The 27,785-nt window shown below is 45.8% G+C and overlaps 1 protein-coding gene across 1 annotated transcript; it reads left to right on the plus strand.

The window, feature by feature from the left end:
• The first annotated feature begins 199 nt into the window (after positions 1–199).
• Positions 200–27,374, plus strand: FAM83C (family with sequence similarity 83 member C). The gene is made up of 4 exons (XM_075166078.1): positions 200–1,578; positions 8,765–8,932; positions 13,304–13,428; positions 25,958–27,374. The coding sequence occupies exons 1-4, from the start codon at positions 1,024–1,026 to the stop codon at positions 26,898–26,900; spliced, it is 1,791 nt and encodes a 596-aa protein (XP_075022179.1). The 5' UTR covers positions 200–1,023; the 3' UTR covers positions 26,901–27,374.
• Positions 27,375–27,785: the final 411 nt, after the last annotated feature.

Genomic DNA, 27,785 nt, shown 5'->3' on the forward strand with positions numbered 1-27,785 from the left:
ATGGGGTGGGGGAGGTCCGCATTGCAGTCTGGGGACTCCCGTGTGCCTCCTGTGCACAATTTTTCTTGTACTGCTTTGTGTTCTGGGTGGTGCGTTCCTAACACGGGGGTTTAAATCACATATTAATGTCTGCCTGTATTGTTTCTCCAAAAATAGCTCCATGAGGCTTTTGGGAAGCTGGAGTTAACCCCGAAATACACAGCATGTGGACAGTATTGTCATTCACGTAGCACCAGAGTCCTAAGGTGGATGTCCCCTCCTTGAAGGGTGTCCAGGGAGATGCTAAAAGACCACATGAGCTATTGCTCTTGTAGCCTGTGGTATCTAGTGACATGAGCTGTGCTAAAATTCTTGCTCTGCTTCATACAAACACCGTGACCCTGTGATACCAAGAAAGATGGTGTTTTGGCTTCTCTGCTGGGTGCCAGTCTAGCAGAGCCTGGGCTCCCAAGAAATGCTAAGGAGGAGCGTTAGCTATGGTTCAGGGATGAATAAGTTTCTCGGCCGAGTCTGATTACCCACTTGGGGTATTTGTATTTCATTATAACTGACACTGAGAAGCATGTTTGATTTGGAACAAATTTCAAGCAGGAACAAGTTTCAGCATCTGCATTTCCACTGTGAGCACAATGAGGGACAAAACAGGTTAGAGCCTGCTCGGCCAAGGGTGGGGACCTCTCAGAAGGGAAGGGGAGGGCAGTACATGAATCAGTTACAAGGAAAGGGAAGGAGCGGCTGGAAGAGCTGATCTTCTCCCCTTGCAAAAGGGGTACTCTAAGCACCAGGGATCAGGTGTGTGTCTGAGGAAGCCAAGTGAGGGAGCTGGGGAAAGCCGGCTCCTCCCCCGGAGTGGGAGGCTGTACCTGGTGATTAACTCCCAAGCGGAGGAGTGGAGCTCATGCTGAGTCCTGAAGGAACCTGTTGGGAGGAGCTCAGGAACGCAAGAGGGCCAGAAAAGACCGGGAGTGGGACAGAGGACTAATCCAGTTGGAGAGGCACTTCTTAGCATCAACAGCTCCAGTCATGTTCAACTACCTAGCAGTAGAGGTGAGACCCCAGTTCCACCGCAGCTATGGGGGCCAGCAAGTGGTGTCTGGGCCACTGAAGAGCCGCCTAGAGCAGCTGAAGAAGCCGTGGTGGAGGGAGCCCACCCCGCTGGTGCTCCAGCACAGTGAAACAGCCAGGCTTGCCATAGATGCCTTTCTTGAGCAGGGGGAACGCGGCTACCTGAGTGCCATCGCTGAGGAACGGGAGCTGCCTTTTCTTTCCACTCTGGACATGGAATATATGAGCCATCAGAGAAACCAAAGCTTTCCAGATCCCAATGCAATGAAAGACAACGAGACTGACCCTGGCGATGCAGACACTGGAGACAGGTCCTCCCTCAACTCCGAACTAACGTCTGGCACCTACTTTCCACTCATGTCTGATGTGCACCCTCCAGAGCTGGAGCTGGGGTGGCCAGGAACGTCGCTCCTCACGGTGTCTGGCCAGACTCAAGCCACTGTGATTTTCCAAAGAAACAAAGCTAACAGCATTAAGGATTTGCTCCGGTCTCTGATCAGCCGGGCACGGACGGTATGTATAGAGCTGTGTCCCTTGAGTGGGGTCTTGTGCCACAGCACCCCCGTCCTGGTGGCCGGTCCCACAGCTGTACACCACACGCTCCAAGCTGTTGCTGCTCTCTAGATGTCTGCCATGGTGTGATCGCTTTTTCTCTAGCAGCTCTGTAACTGTTCCTGCTCCTTTCCTTTCCTGTAATTTCTTTCCGCCTGGGATTTCATGTCATACAGCAGTGCCCTTTAAGGCACTCTGCGTCTGTATTTGTGGGTATGCAGAGCACGATACCGAAGCCTGGAGCGAGTGAGTGGCAGGGCGTGCAGCCTTAACGCTTAGCTGTCCTCAGCTGGCAAGTGTGCACCAGCCAGCCCTTCTGCCCTCTGCCAGGGGGTTTGCACGGCCAGGGCTCTTCTCGACCCCTGGACATCACGTTAAGCAGGACAAGAGGATACCCCTGGTGAGCTGCTGTGGGAGAACATAGGACCTGCTTAAACTTGTGGGACTGAAAATCCCTGCCTGTGGTTTGAAGTAGGTTAGAATACATCATCATATCTTCTAGACTTGATGTCTGTGCCTCTCTGAGGATGAGTAAGATCAGTCCGCTTTGCCCCATCGCACGGTTTCTGCTGGGCTGCTGGATTGCCAACCCTCGGACGTAATAAAAACTGGACGACTACGATACTTGCCTACCAAGCACAATCCTGGCATGAATTTACTCACTAAATTACGCTCCTTCTTGTTTCTTTTTACTTTGCCACTATACTGTGTACTAAAGCAGCAGCTTGGACAGCATCAGACACATTTTCAACTTTTATTGTGTTTGTCCTCTTTATGGTTCTTTTCATCTGTTCCATGTTAATTTTCTTCTGTAGTATTTCATTTCAATAGTGTGGCGATATTGAGTAAACTTTTAGTGCCGAGTTCACTTTTAACCAGTCAGCTTCTAGGCAATTTCTCTTATCACTCCAGTAGTTTCTTATTTTACAGTCACTCCCTAAATTCATTACTGCCTAGTGCAGAAAGCAGGAGATAAAGAATTGTTAAGCCTGGACTTCAGCTGTGTCAAGAACACAAGCTGTTTCCAGGCAGACTGAGCTAAAGTGTTACCTTCTGTCACCATCTGCAGAGTTGAGCAAACAAAGTCATGTTGTCCACAGCAGATGAAACTGGGGCCATGCAGCAGCTCAGATTGCTGTGCAGCATCATAACATCATCAAAGAACCACATATAACTGAAATTTGGGTGTGATATGAGGTAAATGGGGATCTTTTTTTCTTTTGTTCAAAAGAAGACCGTTTTGCCACGTAAGCTACTGCTCAGTTGTAAGTAGCCATGGCTTAATCCCTGAACTTCTGTTGCACCTTTGTAGGCAAATACAGGAAGTTTTGTCCAGGAAGTAAGTGACAAAAAGCTTTGTTTGTCCTTGCAGGCAGCTGATTTATGATATCTTAAATGATCTGAAAAGTCCTGTGACACTTAATGCATCCTTTTCAGCAATGGCGATTAAGACATAGTCATGGCAGAATGCACAAGGTAAATGACTACCAAGAAATGTCCCCTTGTCACTTAGCACGTGTCCCGGGTCTCTGATGATATTGTGATCCTTTAAACCACATGAAAAACATCTTGCTGTTTTCTCAGTTCACAGGCACTTCTCTATTGCTGCAGGGAGGTTGCCTTGGCAGTAGCTGCTTTATTGTACTTTAAGTACATTTTGAGCTTTTTACTTTTTTGCTTGGCTTGAAAAAGCACTGACAATCTTCAGCCCTTTATGTTCAAGCGGGAGATTTTCACGCAGTGTTTTTGACTATTGTGTGAAATGTGAGCATGAGTTTTCAAGCATCTTATTGGTTCATTGCTGGTGTTTTACTGGCTTCTAGGTTAGCAGCTCTGACCAGTGCTTCCCATGATTAACTCTATGATTGACGGCAGTTCCAGCTCATTCACAACCCCAGTTACACATCTTTAAGTAGTTACTGAGTCATTTTGCTCATCAAACCATCCAAAAGGATGTTACCTGTATGGCTCTTAATGACAAAAGAGCAACCAGAGGTAAAAACATCTTTTGCCTGAAGTGCCAGTAGCAACTGTGCGGAGAACCACTTGCTTTTTTGCTTTTTGACTGCTGTTTCTGCATTTCAAATATTTTCTCCACTAGACTTTAAGCTCTCATCATATATCCCTCCTTTAGAGTGTTTCTCTTCCTGTGTGCTTACAGCTAACATAGAAGGGGGATATAGTTCTGGTGGGATGTGGGAAGGATATTGAGATCCCTGAATGCTTTTCCTGGGTCCTGTAGACAGGATGACGTGTGTCTTGAAATGTTGTTTGCTGTTTTCTCCTGTACAGTCATACGGAACAACATCAGCTGACATATTTTGCAACAGCATATTTGTACTGACAAATCAGCAAAAAGGGCATTTGTTTTATTGGTACCTTTTGCTGGTGCGGTTTGTCTTTCTACTTTGCTGTATTTAACCAGCTGTCTTTGAAGGTGTATTTTCAGATTTGAGCTTTTCTCTTTGCAGACATAAGAAGATGCAGCGCAGCCACACCTTAGCCTTCATTTGATAATACTATTACAATTTTACTTTTGTTGGATGAGCTCCAATCCATTTTGAACTGTCCATGCTGCTTCTTTCACCCCTCTTGTACAATTCTGACACTGGCTGCACGTCTGCATTTACGTGCGGTGGTAGAAGGGTCCCTGATGGTCCCCCAGAGCAGCAACGTATTACTTCAAATGGCAACACTACGGTAATGACCAAAACCACACTGCTATTGGCAAATACCAGTAAAACCAGCTGTGCTGGTTAGAAACCAGACAGATGGCAACCCCAGTGGGGTGCTGGTAAGTGCTGTAATTCCCAAAGTGATGACTGCAGTAATTGCTGAATTGTGAGTTTCCAGAAGTGGATTTAGAAATGTTATGATTTAACCCTACAACGGCAAGGTGTGAATTTTCTAGAGCCTGTGGGGCAGCTGTGTCTTTGCAATGTCCTGATGCGCCAAGGCTGTGCCATGGGCTTGGAGGCTGTGATCAGCTTGGTGAGGGATGCTCTGAGCCAGCCCCAGCCTTGCAGCTCCCACCACTGAAACCGAGGGGCTGGAGGCGCTGGACATACGTTGCTTACGTTTGTAAGGCCAGATTGGCTTAAATGCCCAAGGCTTTTAAATGTGAGACGCGAGTTGTCAGGAGCCTGAATTGGAGATGGTATTTAGGTACCTAAATTCCACTGCTTTATAGAGCTGTTGGAAATTATCTTTGAAGCTTTAGACCTCGCTTTTGTGACAATACGTTCTTAGGAGGCTTCAAGGGGAAGACTTCCAGGGTCATATTCCCCCAAAACTTCTTGGCTTTGGGGTTGAGCTGATGTTATTATAAGAGCTGCCTGCTTTGTTTACCAAGAGGATATGGTGATCTGAGTGGCTCTTACGGTTGTCCTGTGGCACCCACGCTTAGAATGAGCAGCCCCACCATGGGCGCCTGCATCTCCACCATGCGAGGCTGTGGCAGGGCACAACCTCCCCTCTCTCCCCACTGCAATGCTCCTCGCTGCAAACCGCAGCGCACCTGGGCTGCCAGCCTCCTTGCCCGACATTGGCCGTGGGTGCTTGCCAGCACCACCAGGAGCAACTCTACCCAAATCCCTCCTGTGAAGGGATCGCATGTGAGGAGGCCGTGAATAGAGCCATAGCCTGTTCCATCTCCTGATGCCAAGCGAAGACCCACTTCGGAAAACATGAGTCTGACTATCACACAGGGCTCCACCCAGCTTGCACAAGCTGGCGTCCCGCTGCCTGGGGCGCTCGCTCCCGCGCTGACGCCGGAGCCCTGCCACGAGGCTGCCAGGAGATGCAGGACTGCCTGGCAGCCAGCTGCATCCAGCCCAGGGCACTGGGTGCCACGGGTGACTCTGTGCCTCATGCTGCCGTGCGCAGCCATGCTACTGCCTGCTCAGCCCCATCGCTCTCACAGCGAGCACTGCAGACTGGCAAGCAGCAGCCCCGAACTCTGCCAAAGCCTGTGAGCACTGGTAGAGAAAAGCAAGACGGTGTGGACCCTCTGTGCACACTAGGCGCAAGCAGTGCCTCTGAGCATGTGGGGTCTGGGGACAAAGGAGCATTGGTCTCTCTTGACTCCATCATAATGACTTCCCAAGCCAAGTTTAGGTTGTCTCCAGAGCCAAGCCTGCCTCAGACCTAAGCTTGAGATCGTGAATATCGTGAGGCAAGCGTGGCCGAGAGGGACTTGCCTGAGGCCTTACACAAGGTTTGGGCTATAGTTTTTTATTGGTGCTTCATCATTAGAGGATGGGTGGCCCATCAAAGTCATTTGGCTACATTGCCTTTGGTCTTTGCCTGAAGGCCAATGTGGAAAGACATGGTGAAGTCCTGGCTTTTTGTGTGGATCTCAGTGGTACCTAATGCTGATAGCCCAGCAGCAACATTAATTTGGGAAGTTGAAGATGCTTCTTGCTTCTTTCAGAGCTCTTCCAGGGCTGACTGCTGTCCATGCCAGGTGGAGGCATTTCGGGAGGGGAGAAGAGTTTGCCAGAGCCTCATAAGGCTTCTGGGAAGAGGACACTGACGAGGGCTACAAAAGAGGTGCCCTTCAGAGTCAGGCTCTGAAGCCTGTATCTCCCAGGGCCAGGGTGAGAGGGTGGAGGTGTGGTTTTGGCCTGGACAGTAGGAATGATTTTTAGCTCTTAATGACAGATACCTGTGTCCCACATGGATGCCTGGGATCACACCAGCCTCCAGGAAGGTTCTTCCCCAAACCCTGCTGTGGGGGGCTGGGCCTGGGGTCTTCTGCAAGATGTTGAAGACCAATGACAGTGTGGAAGGCATCATCACAGAGATGGTCTTTGGGGACAAATCAGATAGAACCAAGAAATCCTGTCCATCTGCAAAAGGGATAAATCCCCAAGAGAGCAGGAAGCAACCTTTTGGCATTGCTGCCCTCCTCTGCCGTGGCTCTGGTGCAGAGGGTCTCTCCACGGTGTGTGCATGCAGAGCGGGGCTGAGAGGAGCCAGCTTGCCAAGCAAAAGACTGGGCAGGAGAGCATGGGGAATCCAATGGGCTTCGCTCTGCCCATGGCAGCTCTCTCCACTCAGCACCTACGCCATGAGTATAAGCCTGGAAAGAGGCAGTTTTTTAATGAAAACAGAGCAGAAGAGCTACTGGGCAGTGGATGATGTGGGGCCAGCGTGCCAGTCTGGAGCAGAGACGTGAGCCTATCCCCACATCCAAGGACAGTGATACTTGGAGCTCCTCTACTCTTTTCTGAAGCTATTCCATGTCAGACCAGTGAATGCGATTCAGCCTGTTCCTATTTAAAGCTTGAACGATTGCACACATAAAAGTCAACTTCACTGATGTCCTCTGCATTTAACTCTGAAGAGGAGCAGCTGAGCAGAAGTGGCAGAGGAAAGCTCACCCTACATGGTCTGCTCTATAGGGTGATTTGGGCTATGGATCATGGCCGTGCTCTAACACAGGCATAGGAGGTGTTTGAAAACAGGATTCCTACCTCTTCACGCAGTGCATGATGAGCAGCAGAACAAACTCTGGCATGCATTTTGTGTGCAAGGTGTAGTGCAGGGCGTGAACGTTGAGTAGCAAGGTAGAGTAGGCCGTTGGAGCTTCACTCCAAAACTCGGTGCTTTTTGGGTCATCTTTATTTGGGCATCTTCTATAGGTGCAGAAACTCAAAATCAGAGTTAAGCACACAAATTACAAATACCAAACGGTTACCTTATTTACTGCTAAGATATTGTAAAGACTGGGACTGAAGTACTTGGTCAGTAGTTCCATTATTTTTTCAGCTTTTGAAATGAAGCTGGTAAATCCTTCACTACTTTTTCAGTCCCCCAGTGTGTTGCCATCTTCCATGAGTTCTCAGTGTTATTATCACTAACTGTTAATAGTTCAAGGTCTAAGTCACTGGATTGCTCTGCAAGCACCTTCAGGTGAAGTGCATCAGGCCTGACAAATCATCCAGCTCAGCGAGTGCTCTCCTGCCTATTCCTTCCTTCTCCAAGATGTCCCCCTGATTCCTGTCACTAATGGTGACGGCCAACAGATGGATCCCAGCAGTCCCTTCCTCATCCAAATAATGGCTGACTTGATGTTGTCTGCTGGCAGCCTCACTCTGTGAGGAACAGTGGAACAGCTTCTCCAGTCACATCTTTATTTATGGTTGATTTCCCTTGATCCGTTGTTCTGGTTGCAGGTCATAATGTACTTTGAATTTCCTAGTTCTATGTCAACTCACTTGTAGTAGGTACTTGTCATGACCTACCTTCCATTTTCTGTATTTTCTTTCCAGTTTTTGGAGAATTTATTTAGCCAAGATGGTCTGCCGCCTCCCATCTCGTCTCCACGGTGGGATGGGTTGCCATGGCCTTCTTCAATCCCATTCTTCAAAGAACTGGCCGTTCTCTTTAAAATTCTTTTCCTTTTTAAAACCCCTTCCTTGGAGACCTTGTCTTGCAAGTCTTTTTTTTTTTTTTTTAAATAATGTTAGTGTTACTCCTTCTTCCTACTGTTAGGTTTCATAACTATCACTTGCATCCTGGGCTGCGTTAGCAGGAGTGCTGCCAGCAGGGAGAGGGAAGGGATCCTTCCCACACACGTTATTCTACAATTTTGTGTAGTCGCCCCTAGGATGTAATCTTGGAACAAGGACATGTGCATACCTGATCAAAATACCTTCTCCCTTACCTGGCAGTGTGTCTTTCCTGAAAAAAAGGATACTTCTTTATATAAATATGCTAGTCATCTATGGAGTCACTCATACCGATTGAATAATGATTTTGGTCAGTCTCAGCTCTTCCGTTTGTATGTTGTATTTCTGGCATATTTGCTTAAGGCAATATACACTTTTTGCATCAATGATGTTCAGAGCTCGTGCACATGCATTACCCTTTCAGCTATTTCTTTCTGTGAATGCCAGATGAGACAGGAGGTAGCTGGATGGGGAATGTCTTCATAGTTACTAAAAGTGATTTTATCTGCCATGGTGGGGTAAGGGCTGTTAAGCACAAAGGTCCAGAAGCAATCTCCACTCATGTGGCCACAGACGCTCGGTAACTCAGGAGGTTTGAATACTTAATTCATAGTTTAAAGCACAATTCACTTGGGCATGAGATTTCAACAGTCTCTTGGTTTTTCCCCCCCCACCTCTTTTCTCCTGGCTAGGTGATAGCGATTGTGATGGATCTGTTTACAGACATGGAAATACTGTGTGACCTGCTGGAGGCCTCAAGCAGACGGCACGTCCCTGTTTACCTGATCCTGGATGAAGAGTACTTGAAGCATTTTGTGGAAATGTGCAATAAAATGGCTCTTACTCGGGACAACTTGCCAGTAAGTTTTCAGTCACACACTGGATATGATAAACAGGTCTTGGAATCGATAAAAACCATGTACCCTTTGTTCTGTTCCCTCTGCCCGGTCCCTAGAACCTATCCCTTCCTCCACTGTCCCAGGCTAAGAGGAGACCATGGCTGTTTGGTCTAGGAAATCGAGGTCTGTCTGGAAGGACAGGGGAAGGAGTGGAAGAGCCTCCTAGTCCCATATCTTGATGTTTTGTGGTCCTCGTTTCAGTTTTACACACAAGAAGTGTGAAGTCAAGGCCAATAAGATGCAGTGCATTACTGAACGCTTTGCTGGGCTGGTTCAGATAGGCAGACAGAGGTAGACCAGAAAACTTACGTTCATGTGGACCTGTATCATCTCCCTTCCTTGTCCCGCTTAGCCCCTGCTCTAGGACATAGAATTGCGAGACTTAAATTGCTCATAGTTCAGCTCCCTGAGCTCAGTTTAGGTTCTGGCCAGAGCTGCTGCAGTGCAATAGCTGGGTGGGGAGGGGAAGCAGTGAGTCCCTTCAGATGTCCTGGTGCAAAATCTACCATTTCCTCCCAGCCCTGCTGCACTGCCTCAATGTAAAACCACGTTAAAAATCTCATGTTAAGATCTGCTTTTAGGCTTTGCGATTCAGTTGTGGGTTCGTGAGGGATTTGTGAAGAGGCTGATTCCCCCCTCAGTGGGGTGCCCACCAGCAACAGTGTGTGGTGCCCAGAGCAGGCAAACAATAAAAATTAATGTGTCAGTGCAACAAGCTCTCTTGGGAACTTGCAGACTCAGAAATGCACCCCAGTATCTTGCTGCTCCCCATATAGCCTTTCTGGCTACCACCTATCAATGGAAGTTGGGTTTTTGTTGTCATTTGTTAGTCCTGCAAGGCCAGCAGTCGTGGCTGTGCTCCTTCACTGGGTGCATAGGATTCCCTGGAGGACGGATTCTCTTCCAGCCACCAATTTCATAGGTTTTCCCTTCATCTTGGTGAGGAATGCTTGGAAGTTATCCAGTTACCTCAAAACCATTCTTAACTAAAAAACAGGCTAGGGAAAACACAAAAATAGTGTTTTACAGCATTCAAAATAGATGCAGTTACAAATGTCTTAATTTTCCCTCATTTTTAACCTGTCTACACAAAGATTTATTTAGAGAGCTTCCTTCTTCCCCCATGTTGGTGATGCTCTGTCCTTTCTTGCTTCTCACAAGCCAGACCCATTTCATCCTGCCTCTTGAGACGGCAACTGTTAGGGAAAACTGCTTCATGCTGGAGCATGTTTGCTTTCATAAACAACTGCATCACTGAAGTCACCTGGTGGGTCCAGATAAATTCCATCTCTCCAAAATTTATTTTATTTGCTTCTTACCAAGAGCCTGGCCATTGTATTTAATTAAAAGTAGAATGAGTTTACATCCATGGAGTTGTCTACATCTCTTTGTTAGACCTGATGTCATGTCTTGTGCTTGAATGGCTAATTAACGCTTGCCTCCCCCATTCAGTGACTCATCAGAAGGTCTCAATGTGAAGTGCCTCTTAAGCTGATGTATCTCAATCAGTACATTAGTTGTGACAGGATGTGATGGTAAATCTCCATTTGGAATAATTGGTGACAATTTGGGGTTTAATGGGGAATTTAGGGCAATTGCCCCTCCAGCATCTTCATTGTGTGAGTCTGCTGGTGTCAAATTCTGGTGCTGAACATCAGCAAATCCCACAGTGGTGCATCGAGCATTGGCAGCGGTCACAGCAGAAGACTTAACTGTTGGATTTTTTCAAATGGCCATCTGCTGAACCTAGAACTACTGTCTAAATCGAGTAAGGGTGGTACCTGGCAGTCTGGCTTCCTGCAAGACTGCAGGATTCTCATCTTGTTTGGACAATTCAGGGCCTGGATTGCCAAGAGGAAGAAGAGGATGGAAAAAATGAGCCAGATATCAGAAACTCACCCAGCCTTGGAAAGGATAGAGGGAGTGAAGAAATACTGTGGTGACAAATCTATGGGATATCCCTTACTTGAAGTGGTTTTAACTTCCCTGGGGGAGGGGGAGAGGAAGCTCCTCCTAGTGAGAACTAGTATTAGTAAAGCCTCAGCACTGGAAGAAGAAAATCCCTGTGTTGACTGGCAACAGGATTAGGTGACACCTCCCCAAACATCCCCAGCATGTTTTGCTCTGTATCAGCAACTTGTGGTGGCATTTCAGAGTATCACAGGTTAATGCAAGTTGGCAGGGACCTCAGGAAGTCATCAAGTCCAACCTCCTGCTCAAAGCAGCGTCACCTGTGAGGTCAGACATAGTTGCTCAGGGCCTTACCTGGTCTAGTCTTGAAAATCTCCAAGCATGCAGACTGCACCACCTCTCTGGATAACTTGTTCCAATGCATAACTGTCCTTATGGGGAAAAAGTTTCTCCCTTCTCATAGGTGACAGTTGAGGACATGTTCTGGGACACAAAAAGGCAACAAGTGAGAGCCGCAGTGCAAAGATTGTGAAGCTTCAGCTCTGTCCCTGCTAAAAGTTTCCATGAGCTCGAGAAGACTGGACAAGTACTTGGAGAAGAGGTCCGGGAGGGGTCCCACTAAGACAAACCACAAGAGGCTCAGGAAATCCCACGAGTAGAAAACAGAGTCAGCAGCAATATTAGGGGGCAGCATCATAAATGATTGCCTTCCTCCTGATCTTCCCCAGCTTCCATTGCTCACTGTGAGAGATAGACTGTTGGGTCAGATGGACCCCGGTCCGGAGGAGATTTGCTGCTGTTATGAAGCCCTGAAGGCAATGGTGCTCCTTGGGTGGGGGGGAGACTTCCTCAGCGCGATGTGAGAGTCAAGCCTTTCCCAGCCTGCTACGATGAGCTCCCCAGCAGATGTTTCCGGGAAGCCCACCTCCTGCCTGCAGGGCCTCTGACGGAAGAGGAAAGCCGTCAGGAATGGAGTCACCTGCCGCAGGGTGACTGCCTCCTGCTCCTCACCCCCGAGGCACAACTTCCGCGCCGTGAACCCCACGTGAGGCCAGAGACTGGGCGAGCCGGTCCCTGGCTGTGTACAGGCGGCCTGGGGAGCCCACGCTCCCCCTGCCTGGGAGGAGGAGGGGGAGAAGGGGGCGCTGCGATGCCCAGGAGCAGCTCCTGGAGGGGTGGCAGGGACGTGGGTCTGCGCCCTGCGGAGAACATCTGTAGGCAAATCGCAACTATTCCTGCTTGTCTTTTGTCTGCAGCGCTGGCTGTCACAAACCGCTGTCTCTGGCCAGACTGAAGTCCGCTGCGTGGCGTCCGCCTCCACCAGGAGCACCCACCGGCCACGGGCAGCACCCACCTCCGCCAAGAGGCAAAACGGCCCCGGCGGCGTGTGCAGCCCGTACCAACTGCCGTGGGTCTTCGTCTTTTGCAGGCAGGAGTGAGCTGCCCACAGAGGGATCTGCCGGGCCAAACGCAAGTGGTGACAGTGTGTGACAGCTCCGGGTGTGCCAAAGCCCCTGCAGGTGGCAGGGGAGCTGGCCTGGAGGGGCCATAAGGGATGATCTGGCAGGCCAGCGTAGGTGCAGCCTTAGGGGTGTTTATTTACATACGAGATGTTTTGTTTGGCGCTGTATCATACAGACCAGGCCAGTAACTGTTTCCAGTGACTGTTCTCCTCTTGTGCCTTTCCCAACTGAGGTGCAGATAACTTTTATAATGAGCAAAAACCTCACATTATGAAAAAGGCTCCTGATGGATACTGAGAGCTTTATTTCCCATTTTGTACTGGGCAGTCAGTTTTACAGGCTGAAGTTGTATCAGAGAAGTTCTTTGCAGTCTTTAAAACAGATGAGGATCAGATCTGTTTCACTCGAGTACAGCAGCTGAAAATTTTAATATCATTTTTAAATATACTGATAAAAGGCAATTCTTGAAATGTAGACATACCTTTCTGTAAATCTTTTTTATTGAGCGATATTTTGGCTTTAAGAAGCCTGTCACTGTATAAAACCAGAACAGCACATTCGATTGATTAGAAACCGGCTAGTTGTTACGGGTCAAAATTTAGTTTAAATGCAGAGCCATCAGCTAGTGTGGTTAGTTGAATATTATCAATGATCTGGAAGAAATTGTGTAGTCTTACATACTTCAGAAATTATCTCATAGGATTCTCCAAATTTTTTTCAAACCAGCATTTGTACCTAAGTGCATCTTGTTAATATTTGCTGGTATTTTTATCTTATAGAAGCGGACAGTGTGACAAAATATTTGGTATGCAGAAGCCAAAAAATGCTTAATCCTTGCTGCATTCTACCTGTGGGAGCAGAGCTCCTGCTTGAGGGAGTCCACCAGTGATGCATAAGGGAACATTTCAGTTTAGTTCAATACATGTCCCCTTACGAACTCTGCTTTCTTTGGTTTCAGAATATGCGCATAAGATGTCTGAGTGGAGACACATACTACAGCAAAGCAGGCAAGAAATTTGCAGGCCAAGTTCTGGAGAAGTTCATCCTGATTGATTGTGACCAAGTTCTTGTTGGTACATACAGGTAAGAAAAAGTAGCAACTAATGTGACAAAGACTGGTGACACTGAGAAAATATTCATTACCAAAATACCGAATAATGTAGCTCTTTTTTTTTTTCCTCCATGATAATGACACACTGTTTTTCCTCTTCATTTCCCCTTAGAAATGTCAGGTTTCATTTTGGTGTTTACCTTCTTCTCCTCCATCCTCTTGCTCTTACCTTGCTGTTTAGCTTTCAGATAGCATTAACTGCTTGTCTGCCAACATTGACACTTCCTGGACGCTTCCTGAGTATTACTTCATTTCTTAAAAATGTAAAAAAAGTTCTACCACATCAGATGATGCTCCATCTAGCCTAGATTCTGCCTCCAGCTGATGCTGTTTAGGGAGAGCAGCCCAAACTGCTGTCTGTGGTCCATCCCCCTTGTCCTCCCACAGCATGCGCAGTCGTTGCATACATCCCTATTTATTCCCTTCAGTACCTGTTCTGTACCTGTTGTCTGTGAATTTGCCCTAACTCATTGTCTGTTCTAAACCAATTTCCTACTAATTTCATGAAGTGCCCCTAGTTTCTAGTGCTGCAGATTGGTAAAATAGCTGTCCTACATTCAGCGAAGCCATTGCTTTCACAATTTTCTAAGCCTCCACCTTATCCGCCCTCCCTGCCCTTTTCTTATCTAAAGTGAAGACCTCGGCCTTTTCAGTCTCTCCTCACACGGCAGCTGCTGCATCCCTCAGTCAATTTAATTATCTTTCTCTGCACCCTCCCTAACCTCACTGTGTCCTTCTTGAGATGCAGAGACTAGAACTGCATGCAGCCCCCAAGATAGGGCTGCACCAAGATGTTATAGAAGATCAAAATGATGCCCTCTGCCTATCGCCCTTGCTGACAGTGGCCAACACTCATTGAATTTTTTAGCTGCTATTGCACGCTGAGCTGATGATTTCAGAGAACTGCTGACGATGATTCCGAGCTCCTTCCTGAACTGTTCCAGGTTCAGCATCATACAGGCCTGATACAGATCATTTTTCCCTACAGGTACACCACATTTTCCTATACTAAAGTTCATCTGCCCCTTATTTGTCCACTTGCTCAGTTCTGTGAGGTCCTTCTGGATTTCCTCACCTACAGTGAGGTATCCAACCACCTGAAGGAACTGAGGATCCTCTGCAAACCTGGGGATTTCACTGCACCCCTCTGTGCCTGAGGTCACCGACAGGATGAAAACCAGTCCCAGCACCAGTCTCTGCGGCCTTACAGCTGACTCTTACCCAGGCTGAAAAATGACCATTAAGCCCTACCCTTTGCATCCTATGCTTTCACCAGCTCTCAGTCCATTACAAGACCTTTCCTCCATGCCCATGGCAACTTAGTTTCTTAAAAGGCTTTGGTGTAGAACCTTGTCAAAGGCTGTTTGAAAACCCAAAAATATGTAGTTGGCTGGTCCCCTTATCCATGTGCTCACTGGCTCCCTCACCAAACTCCAGCAGGTCTGTGGGGCAGGGCTTGCCTTTACAGTAGCCCTGTTGACTTTTTTCCAAGAGGCTGTGCTTCTCCATACCATCAATAATCCTGTCCTGCCGTGTCCCAGGCTGGAGGTCAGCTCCAGTGGTGTGTGGGCCTCAAGATTACATCCGGAGCCCTCTCTGTAGATGGGATCATTGGAAACTTCCCAGACCTCAGCAAAGCAGTCTTTGCAGTGGCCCTGGTACACAGGAGTGAAATACGTCTCAGTGTCACCAGCATTAGCAATGGATGCAAAAAATTCATTGAGGTTCTCTGCTATGGTCTTGCCATCACTGAATGCCCCTTTTGACCCACAGATCTCAAATGGGCCCACCAATTTCTTAACTGCCAGCACAGCATTTTTGAACAACCTACAAGCCGTAGTCATCTTGGTTTTTTGAACTGCTCCTTTTCAGCTCTTTTTGACTAATTGCTGCATTTTTACATAATTACCTTTCTTGAAATTGAATATCCAGGTGCTGCATTTATTTAGATTGCTCTCTCCCACTACAGAGTTAAAATTGTGTTGTGAGCATTATTACAAATGGGTTCTTGCACTTCTACCTCTGGAACCAAGTCTTACGCATCATTCTAGACCACATCCTGAATAGCATCTTTTCTTGTGGGTCAAATAATTTAGACTAATTAATTCTGGCAAGTAATCACTTATTGCTTCCAAAAAGTTTTTCTCCACAGCTCATCCCAGTGAAGCATTAACCTAGTTTGTATGAGTGGGTAAAATCTCCCACTATCACTACCTGTCCTAATTTTGCAGCCTCTGTAATCTGAGTTAACATTCTCTGATCACCATCACTGTTCTGATCAGAGAGTCGGGAGTACTGTTCTTGTACTGTATTTGTATTACTAGACTCTGAGTTTTCCACCTACAGATCTTTCCTACAGTATTTTCACGCTGTTGCACATCATATTATCCTTCACAAACAGTGCAACTCCCCAGGACAGACTGTTCTGATATTTGTGAATTTGGTGCCCTGGCAATAATTTATTCTCCTTCCATCAGGTCTCCTTGAACACTGCTCTCCCTCTCCCTTTCTCTCTCTTTTCCATCTCCCAGCACACGCTGGACTCTCAATCTACCAGTGTCCTCATCAGTGCTGTAGCTCCAAGCTGCACCTTCTCCTCTGCTTCTGACTTCATCATCTCCGAGTGTGGAAGTCTCACCTTATCAAACTCTGGCAGTGAAAAATGGAAGTACCTGGTTGAAACTGGTTATGTAGAGTCTCTATATAAACAATATGGAGAGCAGAGTCTGGTGGCATTTTAACCATCCCGAGACATGTATCTAAGAAAAATGGAGTGAATCACTGCCTGGAAACATCTATCCATCTCCATTGACTGCAGAGGGCGGGGATTAGATAACTGGGACCACTCATTTTTGAATGGCTAAAACTGAGCATGTGTCAGCTGGATTGCACTCCACAGCTGGAGGAACATCTTATTTCCCTGTGGCCCAGAGTCAGGGTATTGCTTAAAATGCAGATTTGATTCTCTGGGTCAGTTCCTCCCTCTGCTGTTCTGGGATTGGGTCTGCGATGTGCTCTTTCTATGGATCTCTGTATAGATGAAACTTCTTGAGTTCTGGAAGATAATAATTCAGTTGAATACGGTCTTATATCTGATTCTCTGCTGCCCCAGCAAGCACATGATGTTCTGGACTAAAAGAAACAGTCTCTCTTTGTGGAATCTGTTCAACAGTGGTCAGAAACACTTCTACATGAGAAAATCAGGAAGTCTGCTACTGGGTATACTGCAGCCTGGTACTGTATCTAGTATAGTAGATATTTGGATTACTCTCCCTGCAGGTGGGAAAGCTAGATTCAAAGGATGAGAATAGTTACTAAGTAAAGCCAAAGATCCAGGGTGGATCCAGGGGTGTCTCGGGATGATACAGGAAAGAGGGTAAGAGTGTTCTTAACCAGTGGCAGGTTTTACAGTTCAACAATCTTGTGTGCAAGGATCAGAGGTTTCAGAACCTCTGGGGTTATATGTTGCATGTGCTTCTTTATGTTCAATTTGCCATAGGAGACTTTTTCCCACCGTGGTTGGCCTCCATGATACCCTCTGGCAATGGGCTATGCAGTTTAATTTATGTTTCGTGTGAAGAAATGATCCATTGTATTTACATTAGACCTACTGCTAGATAATTATATTTGATGCCCCGAAATTCCCATAACCTGGCACAGTAAATCACTGTTTCCTATTTACTTTCTTGACTGCATCCATGATTTTGTCCTCCTCCATTATAATCTCTCATGTGAATCATCTCTTCTCCAGCTGAAGTATCCTCAGCTGTTCAGTCATTTCTCGTGCAGGAGAACTTCCAGACCTTTAATCATAATGTCTATCTTTTGTGAGATGAATTGACCGTGAAGTGGCCAAGATATCCACACCCACTACACTTTAGCATTGTGGTATAATAGCGACTTCTGTCTTTTCCTCTGTCCCTATTCTGGCAGTTCCTAGTCTGCTGTTTGCCTTTTTGACCAGTGCTAAATATTGAAGTGATCATTTTTTGAACTGTCCATGGGAACCCTGACCTCTTTCCTAAGTGTTAATATCTGACAACTCGTCAATATACAAAGACCGCCAGGGTTTTTGCAATAGTTTTAATTTATTGACGTTGAATTTTGTCTATCATTATGTCACTTATTCACCTCATACCATAAGATCCTCTTGCAGCTTCTGATGATCCAGTTTTATTTTGACCACCCACGATAATTTTGCCATGAGCTCTGACATGGACTGTTTCTACCATTTTTCAGGACTTTTCTGAATATGTTGAAAGGCAGTGATCCCAGCACAAAACTTGTGGGATTCCAGTGGGTAAATTAAAACCATTGCTAGCATTTGTATCCCATCTTTAATCAACTGTTACTCCTCAGGAAGACCTTCCTTTGCACTCCATGGTCACTTAATTTTTCTAAGAGTCCTTGCTGAATGACCGTGTCAAAATCTCTCTGAAAATTCAAGCATCCAACATCAAGCAGATCATATACATCTGTGTGCTTGCTGCCTCCTTCAAAGAACTGCAAGAGGCTTTTGAGGCATGGCTTCTTTCCACAAGAATATGCTGAGTCTTCAGCATTATGATTATAGTTATTTATGCATCTAATCATTTTGCTCTCTATTTGCTTCTACCAGTTTGTTCAGTATGGAAATAAGACTGGCTGGTTTGTAGTTTTCCAGGAGCTCTTTAAAAGGTTCACATTTACTACTTTCCATTCCTCTGCTACTATGTTCAATTTTAAATGATAGGTTATTCACTGGTTAATAATTGGAAAATTGCTGACTTCCAGTTTTTGAAGGCTGTTTACTTTAATATTTTCCTTTAATGCGCCTTTTAACTATGGTGACTTTTTGTATGTTTTAAAATGTCTTTATTTTGATAGGTACATTTTCTCTGAGACTCTAATATAGCATCTTTAAACAATCTTCATGCTGCCTCAAGCATTTAACCTTTTTGGTTACTCTTTTAAATTTCTTTTTAATAGCATTCCTCACTTTCTCTTTTAAGTTAAGTATTACTGTTGTGGATTATTTCGGTCCTGAAAGAATATTTGATATGGGTACGTCATGGTTATTTTTTTGCCGAGTGGCCTTTCCAAAGAAACTTTCTGAACTGGTAATGTTATTTCTCCTTTTGTTGGTTTTCTGGTTAGTTTCTCCAAAAAGCAGTCATTTATAGTGTCTAAAATGCAGTTTCTGCAACTCTCCTAATAAAGACCCCCATTCAACATGGCTATGACTGAATCCCCCTTTATTCCTCTGCTTTCTGTCTTCTTAGCCTCTCATGCACTTAGCATGGCATATTTACCATCAGCACTCTGCTCAGAAAGTTCACAGTATAGCCCTAATTGTATGTTTTTCCTATTTGGGAGTGGAATTTTAATCCAACAGGAATATATTTAATTTGTTGATATATCGTTTACCTTATTTGACTTTTTTTATTTTAATGTTGCCCCAGCAACATATCTTCTATTTGTCCTTTCTGTATAATTTCTACCCTTGCAGTTATACTGTTCCTTGATTTTCTTCTACCCAATAAGTTTCTGAGATGCCTCCTCTGTCAGTCTCATCATTTCAGCTCAGGTATTTCACAACATCTATCTGTTTCTTTAGCTCATAAAATTAATGTATGCATGTAAACATTTGTATCTGATCTGGTTGTTCACCACCGTGCACTTTTCTAAACATAGTTGTATTTGTTCAGATGTTCTTCACCGATTCTGATTTCTTACCTTAGTGTCATTGATTTCCATCCTGCCCTTATATCAGAATAGAGTTTTCTTGCTTTTATTCCTGAAGTAAAGTGGGCAATCTTAAACTGTGTGGCCTTCTACACATCACAGCTTTGCTCCAGATTCTAATTTAAAGCCTCCCTGTATCTTCTGCATTATATTGTACAGCAGCCAGGTTTCATTTAGGCTAAGATGGAATCCAGCTTTCTTTACAGAGTCACTGTGTTCCTACAGTTTTCCATTTCCTTATGATTTACCATCCTTTCCCTAACACAATTTACATAACCATATCCTGAAATGCTCTTTTACTTCTCTGTCCCATTATAAGCATGGGAGAGGGAGCGTTTTATAAGGCTACCAACAAAATCCTGATCTTTTTTAGCTTCCTACTTAGGTGCTTTTATTTCACCCTCAAGACTCATCCCATCTCTTTTTATGTTAATGCGACCTATGCAGACATTGACTAGTGGCTTCTCTGTAGTGCTCCATAACTTAAATCCCAGTGTCTCTACTATCCTTCATCCCAGTGAACAACTCAGTCTTCATTCTTTGCTGTCTAGTGCTCCTGCCTGAGCATTGAATCATGGAGGACTACAGCTGTGTGCTGTCTGCCTCCTATGGACACCAACACCATTTAGTACCTTCCATATAGCTTGGTTTGTACAACCTGGGGACAGTTACCACGCTGACCATGGGTTGTCTCTTTTCCAGACTCAACATCTCCTGTTCCTCAGAGGATTCAAGTCGAGTGAAAGGATTACGCATGTCTTGTAGGCCACAATGTAGTTCATACACCCCCAGGATGTTTGCTTTTTTTTTCCCAACGCTACAGACTCATGGTTTCCTTAAGACATACTCTAACCCCCAGAGCTGCTGCTTACTCATTCTCCAGCCTGTATTTGTGCACCTGATCGTGACTGCCTGGAATGTATTTTCTTTGAATATTTTCCTGTTGAACTACATCCATTTTTTTCAGAACCTTTTTCAAACTCATATCTGTGCAGTTGCTCTCCATTGGATATGATTTGTGAATTTAATGAGTGTACACCCTTCTGTTATTTAGGCTGCTCATGAAGATACTGGATAGCACCAGAGCCCAGATGCTAGATCCCTCTAGAGTTTCAATACGTCCTTCTACGTTGACAGTAAATCCAGATGTCTAGTCTGTCTGCATCCTCTCTTGCAGAGGGGTATTTTCCTACTCTGTCCTTGACTATTCAGGTATTCAGTGTCAATAATTCTTCAGCTGTAAGAAGAGACTCTTTTCTCCTCAAATGCATGCTCAAATCATGCCTGAAATCCATTTTTAGTCTCTAGTTACATCTCTAGCCATCAAATTCTCTCTTCTATAAGCCTATATGCAGTATTACATGCATGCAGCAAGAGTAGTATATATACTGACGTTTTCATATTGAACTTTGTATGTTGATACTGTTGTTCTCTATGCTGACATTTTCCTTGATAGTTTCGTAAAAGCCCTTTTTATTTTCCAAAATATTCTTGGCAAGCTGAGCTTATTCTGATATATTGCTGCCTAATAGTATGAATCAGGCACGTTTTTGGAAATATGGGAATGGTAGGCAAATTAGTTTAGACACCTCAACTCTTATGTTTATTGATTAAATATTTCGCAATGTTTTCCATCTTTAACATTATATTTCCTCTAAATGAAGACAAGGAGAAAACAGGATTCACTGAGATATCTAGGAAACGCAATAATCTAAAATCCTAAATATAATTATATATCTAGTTATTTAGTATTATTCTGGGCACCAGAAGAAATAGTATGTTTCTTTCAGCACTTATTTAACATAACACAGTGAAGGATATGAAGACATTTACTAATGCAGCAGATGAGAGGAGCCTAAGGGCAAACGGGGCTAGAGCTAAACAGGATCTTGAACAGGGAAACTAGAGTAAACATTTGCCAGGTTAGGACTAGAGAAAAGAGGTGGTATTGTCAGCCTGAAAGGGAGTTACGTGGCTGTTTGTGTTGCCTTAGAGGAGATCAAATTTCTCAGCTCAAAATGGAAGATGGTCAAAGTATCAGTATGTGTCCTGCCACTCGCACAGAGAGGAAGGAGCTCATTGTTTGCTGTATTGTGGTGAAAGAAACTCAAGATTTGGGGTTGAAATCGACACGACAACTGAAACTGAAAAATGAGAGGAGAAGGTTGAAAGGATTACAAAAGCTCTGCACCTGGCTTCAGTACAGAGGAAGAAAAAACTAAGTACAGAAGTGTTTGGCAATGGACAGGTAAAACCACATGGGTTTGAAGCTGGAATTTCTTTAAAAGAAAGGTGCTCATACTCTCGGGTATCCATGTCCCAAGCAAGAGGAAAGAGCTTTTAAGAACGAGTTCCAGATGTAACTCGATGAACAGTCACCTCAAGGAAGAAATTATAATTAAGGAGAAAGTGAGTGCATAAGGAATGGAAAGCATAGTGTATCAGCAGGGAAACCCCAAGCTGATCTGTATAGCAATAAAGTGAGCATTGCCAGAAGATAAGTTATATATAACCTTGCGGAGCACACCAAAGCAAAGAGGAAGGAAGTTCTCAAGTGTATAAATAAAAAGTGAATCCAGAAGAAAGAGAAAGGCATGCTGCTGTAAGGATGAATAAGAAATAAGAGATAACTGAGATGGGATGCCCAAATTAACTGAATACATTGCACTGTTTTTAATCAAAATGAAGATGAAAAATGAGGAGTGGAAATTATTTCAAGTGTATTGGAAGTAAGCTTAAAGAGCTTACTACAGTAAAGTCGGATTATGGTCATCAAAGAAAATGTCACTTGAAATTAAGGGTCTAGTAATGAGTGTTATGTAGTATCTACATTTAGCAATGAGCAAAAATGATGCACAGAAGTTTGGCATACAGAAAGAAAAGAATGCCTTTGACAGCCAAAGTGACAGAAAAGCAATAAAAATGAGTAAGAGAAACTACTGAAAGAAGCAAAAAACCTTCTGCTGCAAATTGGTATCTCATCAGTTGGAAATAACTGAAGCGCAGAAGCTGAGTGTGAAGAACTGCGAGTCACCTGCACAATACAGCTGTAGAGAGGCCGCCGCAACCCCAGACCGTACTGCAGTTTTGGAGGGGCATGCAGAACTAATCCTGTTGTCGAAAATGCTGCTGAGACTGAGACTTCGGCTGAAATACCGCAGGGTGCTCTTGCCACTCCTGCTCGACCCAAGCCGGAGCACCAGGGCGGGGGATGCGGCGGCAGGACGGGCAGGTGTCTCCGGCTCCTGGTAGGCGAGGCTGCAACTCCATCTCCTGGCCAAAGGCTGAGCTGCACGGGTTCCTGGGGGGTTCCTGCTCCAGGAGCGTCTGAAAGCAAGGCAGGGAAGGGATCCTGTCCCACAGCGATCCTTTCCCAGTCTCCTGTAATTTGTGCCCCAGGATGACTCAGAACTGGATATGGGATCTCTGTGTGCAGCAGTTTGTTATGGAAGAAATAATTGCAGGAAAATCCTACCACTTTTAGAAACTCGCATGAACTTTTAGCATCCACAGTGGCCTGCTCTGAGGAGCTCCACAGCTTGCCTGTGTGTTGTGTTGGGCCAGGAAGTACCGCTTCTTGTCTATTTTGAATTTGTAACCTGTTAACTTCATTCAATGCCTCATTTTTATACCAGAAGAGACCAAGAATGATCATTCCCTGGCTATTTCCCCTATGCCATTCATGGAGGACCTTTATCAGTTTGTAGTGATGGGAATAGCCATGGCTGGCAACGCCACATCGTCTTATCATGGAAACTTTTATGGCAAGAAGGAGAACTGTGCCACTGGGGGGACTTGGGTGATTCCTTCCAGGTCCTGTCGTGACACAGAGTGGGCAGGCCCCCATTGGATCCGCATGGGAAACTGGGACACAGTAAGGCTTGGACTGGGGAAAGAGCCATAAGAGGCATCAGTGGCAGGGACAGTCTAAGGCCAGGGGAGTGTATTGCTGGATCTGAGGCTGTTCCCCTTGCAGGGGAAAGGACAGTTCATGTGGATGAGAGGAGATGGCTGGTGTATCTGTCTCTGTAGGGAGGCAGTACTTGGGCCAGAGGGTGCTGGGAGAAGGCAGAAGGTGGAAGTCACTTCGTCCAGGGAGGGAAGGAAAACCTAAGCAAGACCTGTTGTTTACCTCCTGATAAGGTGAGGCCAGAAGCCTTGATGGGTAGCTGTTGTGATATTCCTGCTAGACCATTTGAGTCTGAGACATGAGACCTTCTAGCCAGAACGAGGAGGGCAAACATGACCGCTTGCACAGCTCTGTTTCCAGGTCTGCGGGCAACGGCAGTGCCAGGCTGGGTGAACAGGGATGGCAGGCATTATCCTCCTGCTGAGGAGGGATATAAATTATAATAATTTATCCCTGGCTGACCAGGGTCCTCTCACAGCTCACGGGACAATGCTCGCAGTGCGAGGCACGCAAGCCTGCCCCTCCAGAGGAGAGGGTGCTCAGCACATTTGTGGTTTTGAGGAGTTCAAGTGAACACAAGCGTATGTGTGAATGGAGTAGGTCCTGAGCTGGAACACGTCTAAGCACCGTGCAGTGCCAACGCAGCACTCTTGTGTAGAAGGGTAATAGCTGTAAGCAACGTGGACAGGAACACCAGCACGCCTGGGAGCCAGGCAGTGCCCCTGGGATAGACAGCTTTGACAATGTCGATACAGGCTACACGAAATCTCCCCTGTCTGGACCCTTGGATTTCTTCGAAGAACTCTCACAGCTTTGTGAAAGACAACTTTCCTTTGCAAAAGCCGCCTTTCCTATTATATCATATTTACCTATACGGCCATTAATTGTGTTCTTTAGAAGAGTCTCTACTAATTTGTGCTGTGCAGTTATGAGACTTAGTGGTCCGGAACATGAAGAAAATTATATCACATTAGCAACCTTCCACTCTTCTGATAACCGAGGCGCTTTCAAGTGAGACATTACATATCCTAGTTAGTAGTTGAGCTATTTTATCCTTTGATTCCTTTGGCGCTCTTGGGTTAATGTTACCTGGTCCTGTCAATTTGTTACTATCTGCTTTGTTGATATGTTTTCTAATCCCTTCTATAGAGATTTCAACATGAGACTGATCCTCCCTTCTGTGGGGAGGATCTGTAAGTTCTGTATAAAGGTGGGTTCAGGGCAGGGATCATCCCAAGCTCCTATACAATAAACACTGATGCCGAGGAATTATCTGAGCACTCCTATTACACATGGACCATGTGCTAATCGACATGGACCACAGAAAGCTGAATATTATTTCTTACGCCTTTTGCAATGTGTGACCCAACCATTTTTAAAGATGGGCTTTCTGGTTTTAATAGCTTCTCTTCTGTCATTTAGCCATCCCAGCTATTTTCTGTTTTGTTTTGGTTTTTTTTCCTCATGTCTCTCTGTGAAGTTGCATGCATTTGCTTTGAGCCTCCAGTATGGTATTTCTAAATCAGTCTGCTAATCTGGTTTGACTATAGCAAGAATAAAAGAAGCAGCTGATGACTGGGATGACCAGGAGCCTGGGGAGCCTATCTGTAAGAGGAGCTTCCTTGTTTAATCTAGGAAAATGAAGATTGGGAGGAGAAATTAGTTACTATCTGTAGATATACGGGGGGGAGAGCTAATTAAGTTACAGTTTTGGCGCAGATAGGGTTAAAGAGATAAGGAAAATACGCAGGGTGGCAATTAGTGAAAGTTCTTCCCCAGCTGGGGCAAAACCTAATTTGTTTTAAGGTGGAACATAACAAGCTCCCAGAAAAGATCTCAAGACATTGTACTGCGAGAGCAGGGACTGGATTTGCTGAGCAAAGGACTCATGAACTTCTAACACCATGCATCTCTTAACTGGACGGCAAGGAGAAGATGGAAAGAGTCTGGGGAATCTCACAGCAATATTTATGGAAAACACCATCAGCCTTCCTGTCCAGAGGTATTCCTCTGGGGCTCTGGAGACCTCTGCTCCTCAAGGCAGTGCCCAAGATCTCCATTCCTCACCCTCCTGCTTGCCTAAGCGGCTCCTTCAAGTCCATCACATGTTGCAGATGTTAAGGACATGAGAATGTAGCTCCTGCCAAGGCAAGGGAAGAGAGCAGGAGACCAGGCATGCCTCGATATCCCCCCAGTCTCCTCGCCCTCTGTGGAAGGTATGGTTGCAGTGTACTCTGCTAGCCAAACGCTGAGCCAGAAAGTCTGCAATACAAGTTCAGTGCCCTGTGCTTCGTATCTCATTGTCCCATAGCCACACCATCTCCAGACAGTCGGAGCTCTCCTTGCCACCGCCTGCTTGATTCAAACCACGGACACCACAGTACCCCCCTGCGTGGACTGACAAGCCTGCCCACAAACGGTTAGCTGGTACTCTCCAACACAGGGACGGGATGGGGAACGGGAAACGATGGTTCCTTGCTTATGGGCAGAGAACGCTGGCAAGAGGAACCTGGAGAAGAAAAGGCCTGAAACATGCTGTTGTGCTTTTTAGGCAGGGACCAGTTGTTACTCTACATCCTTCTTAAGGCTAAGGAAAACCGGCTGATATTTCTTGTTCATTGTTTATATTTTCATACAGTTCATTACATCACCAAGCTGAAATTAAATGATCAGTTTAGGGTTGTTCTTTTGTAATTATGTAGTGAGTACATTCATCTCTACAAGTAATCTCAGACTTGCATACTTCAGAGAAAGTTTTAATGACATAAATTGGGTAGCAATACATCACTCGAATGTTAAAATTCATGCTAGGTATCTTGGCACTCTGTGAACTAAAGTTACATGTGTTTTTTTTTCTTTTTTCGCAGTTTCACCTGGCTTTGCAGCCAAGTCCACACCAGCCTGGTGACCCACTTCCGTGGTCAAATTGTTGCAGAGTTTGACAAGGAATTCCGATACTTGTATGCAGAGTCCAGAGCAGTGACCAGCTTCTGTGTGCCAGATCCTGGAACATGTCCCTCTTCTCAGAATACCTCAAAAGTTGCCAACTCCCTTTTAAAACCCATACAGGTGAATGATTCTGAAACCTTGAGCCCCTCCAGCAGCCTTTCCAATGTAAGCATCAGAAGCATAAAAATGTCTCCCTTTCTGAAAAACTCCAGCTGCAATGTGCACCAGGAAAAGCAAGATTCAAGCTCTGATTCTGGTAATAAGAAGGGGAAGGAAGACACATCTCTGAAGCCCACTTGCCCTAAACAGCAGGGAGAACCACCAGACTCACCGAACAGTCCTCCAAATAAATCCACCCCAGCCTTGTATCACAAATCAAATCTCATGACAGCAAGGACATTCTTGCAGCCGGAGCCTTCCCCTGCCCTGAGCTCCAATAAACCTGGTTATCAAGGGGACAATAATGCTAACAGCAGCCACTGCTCCCCACTAAGACAGGAGCAGACGCTGCAGACCCTTTCAGAGGGTGCCAGTAGCAACGGGACAAGCATGAAGCAGAAAGGGCCTGCTGCTACCTCCAGGGAACCAACAGCAGAAAATGACAACACTTCTTATGGGATGGAAAAAAGAGAGAGTCCCGGACAAGGAAAATTGGACCTGCTATCCCCATACAACCAGCTAAAACGAGATAAAAAGCCTGTAGTTCCTTGCTACGATAAACTCACTGAGGACATGCTGATGGAAAAGAACAGCACGTATGGGGCTGAGAAGAGAATGACTCTCGGGCACAGTAAGCTGGATCTGATCACCAAGTACAACAAGTTAAAATCTAAACATATACATAGTCGGTTCGAACTCTGACCTGGGCCTCGAGGTGTCCTCTGGTCTTATTTTCAAGTGGTTGCTTTTCCCCACCAATCATCATATCTGGGGCTTGAAATCAAAATATGGGTGGCAAATTAGTCTTATTCCTATTAAAAGGTGTCTGTGCTGTTTCTAATATATGCAGATGACTGATTTGGATGAGATTAGCAAGTACAGTTCTAATTTTCAATTACAAGATCATGGCAGGAGAGGGAAAATGACATAAACATAATCCACACTTCTACATTCTTTTTACCCATTTGGGAAAGAACCATGTCCCCCCAAACTTACAGCAAAACCTGTTACAGCTGTAAACTGTTGGGCCACTGAGGTCTTCAGGGTGAACCCAGGTTCTCTTTGTACTGAGCGATTCCTCCCCCTGTATCCATGTGCTGCAAATGAAATGGTCAAAGGCAGCGTAACGTTGTTAACAATAAAGGAGCTGTTCTGCTGGGAAGAGCTGTGTTGGGTCCCTCGCGGGGAGGTGAGCGCCCCGAGCCTGGCCAGGGCCCCTCTGTGCTGAGCTGTGCCAGGAGGGTACGGGTGGCACGTCTGGGCGCGTGGCTGGCATCTGCACACGGCCGACATTGGCACGTAAGTGGTGTCTGCACATGGGTGGGATCACCCGGTGGGGGGATCACCAGGTGGGGGGATCACCACATGGGTGGTGTCTGCACACAGGTCATGCCTGAACACAGATGGCAGCTGACACAGGTCATGCCTGGACACGGGTGGCCCCCATCCATAAGTGGCATGCTGAGGCACTCGGGTGGCATCTGGATCATGGGTGGCGTGTCTGCACGCAGGTGACACGTCTGCAGCCGGGTGCTGTTGTATACCACAAAGATGGTGCTCGGACACAGGTCGTGCCTGGACAGGGAT

This window comes from Calonectris borealis, chromosome 17 (genome assembly GCF_964195595.1).
Source record: "Calonectris borealis chromosome 17, bCalBor7.hap1.2, whole genome shotgun sequence".
NCBI lineage: Eukaryota > Metazoa > Chordata > Aves > Procellariiformes > Procellariidae > Calonectris > Calonectris borealis.

Excerpts from the sequence above, each read along its gene's own strand:
- FAM83C (XM_075166078.1), top strand. The coding sequence starts at position 1,024 with ATGTTCAACTACCTAGCAGTAGAGGTGAGACCCCAGTTCCACCGCAGC. Across the intron at positions 8,933-13,303 it reads TTACTCGGGACAACTTGCCA|AATATGCGCATAAGATGTCT; the intron begins GTAAGTTTTCAG and ends CTTTGGTTTCAG. Across the intron at positions 13,429-25,957 it reads GTTCTTGTTGGTACATACAG|TTTCACCTGGCTTTGCAGCC; the intron begins GTAAGAAAAAGT and ends CTTTTTTCGCAG.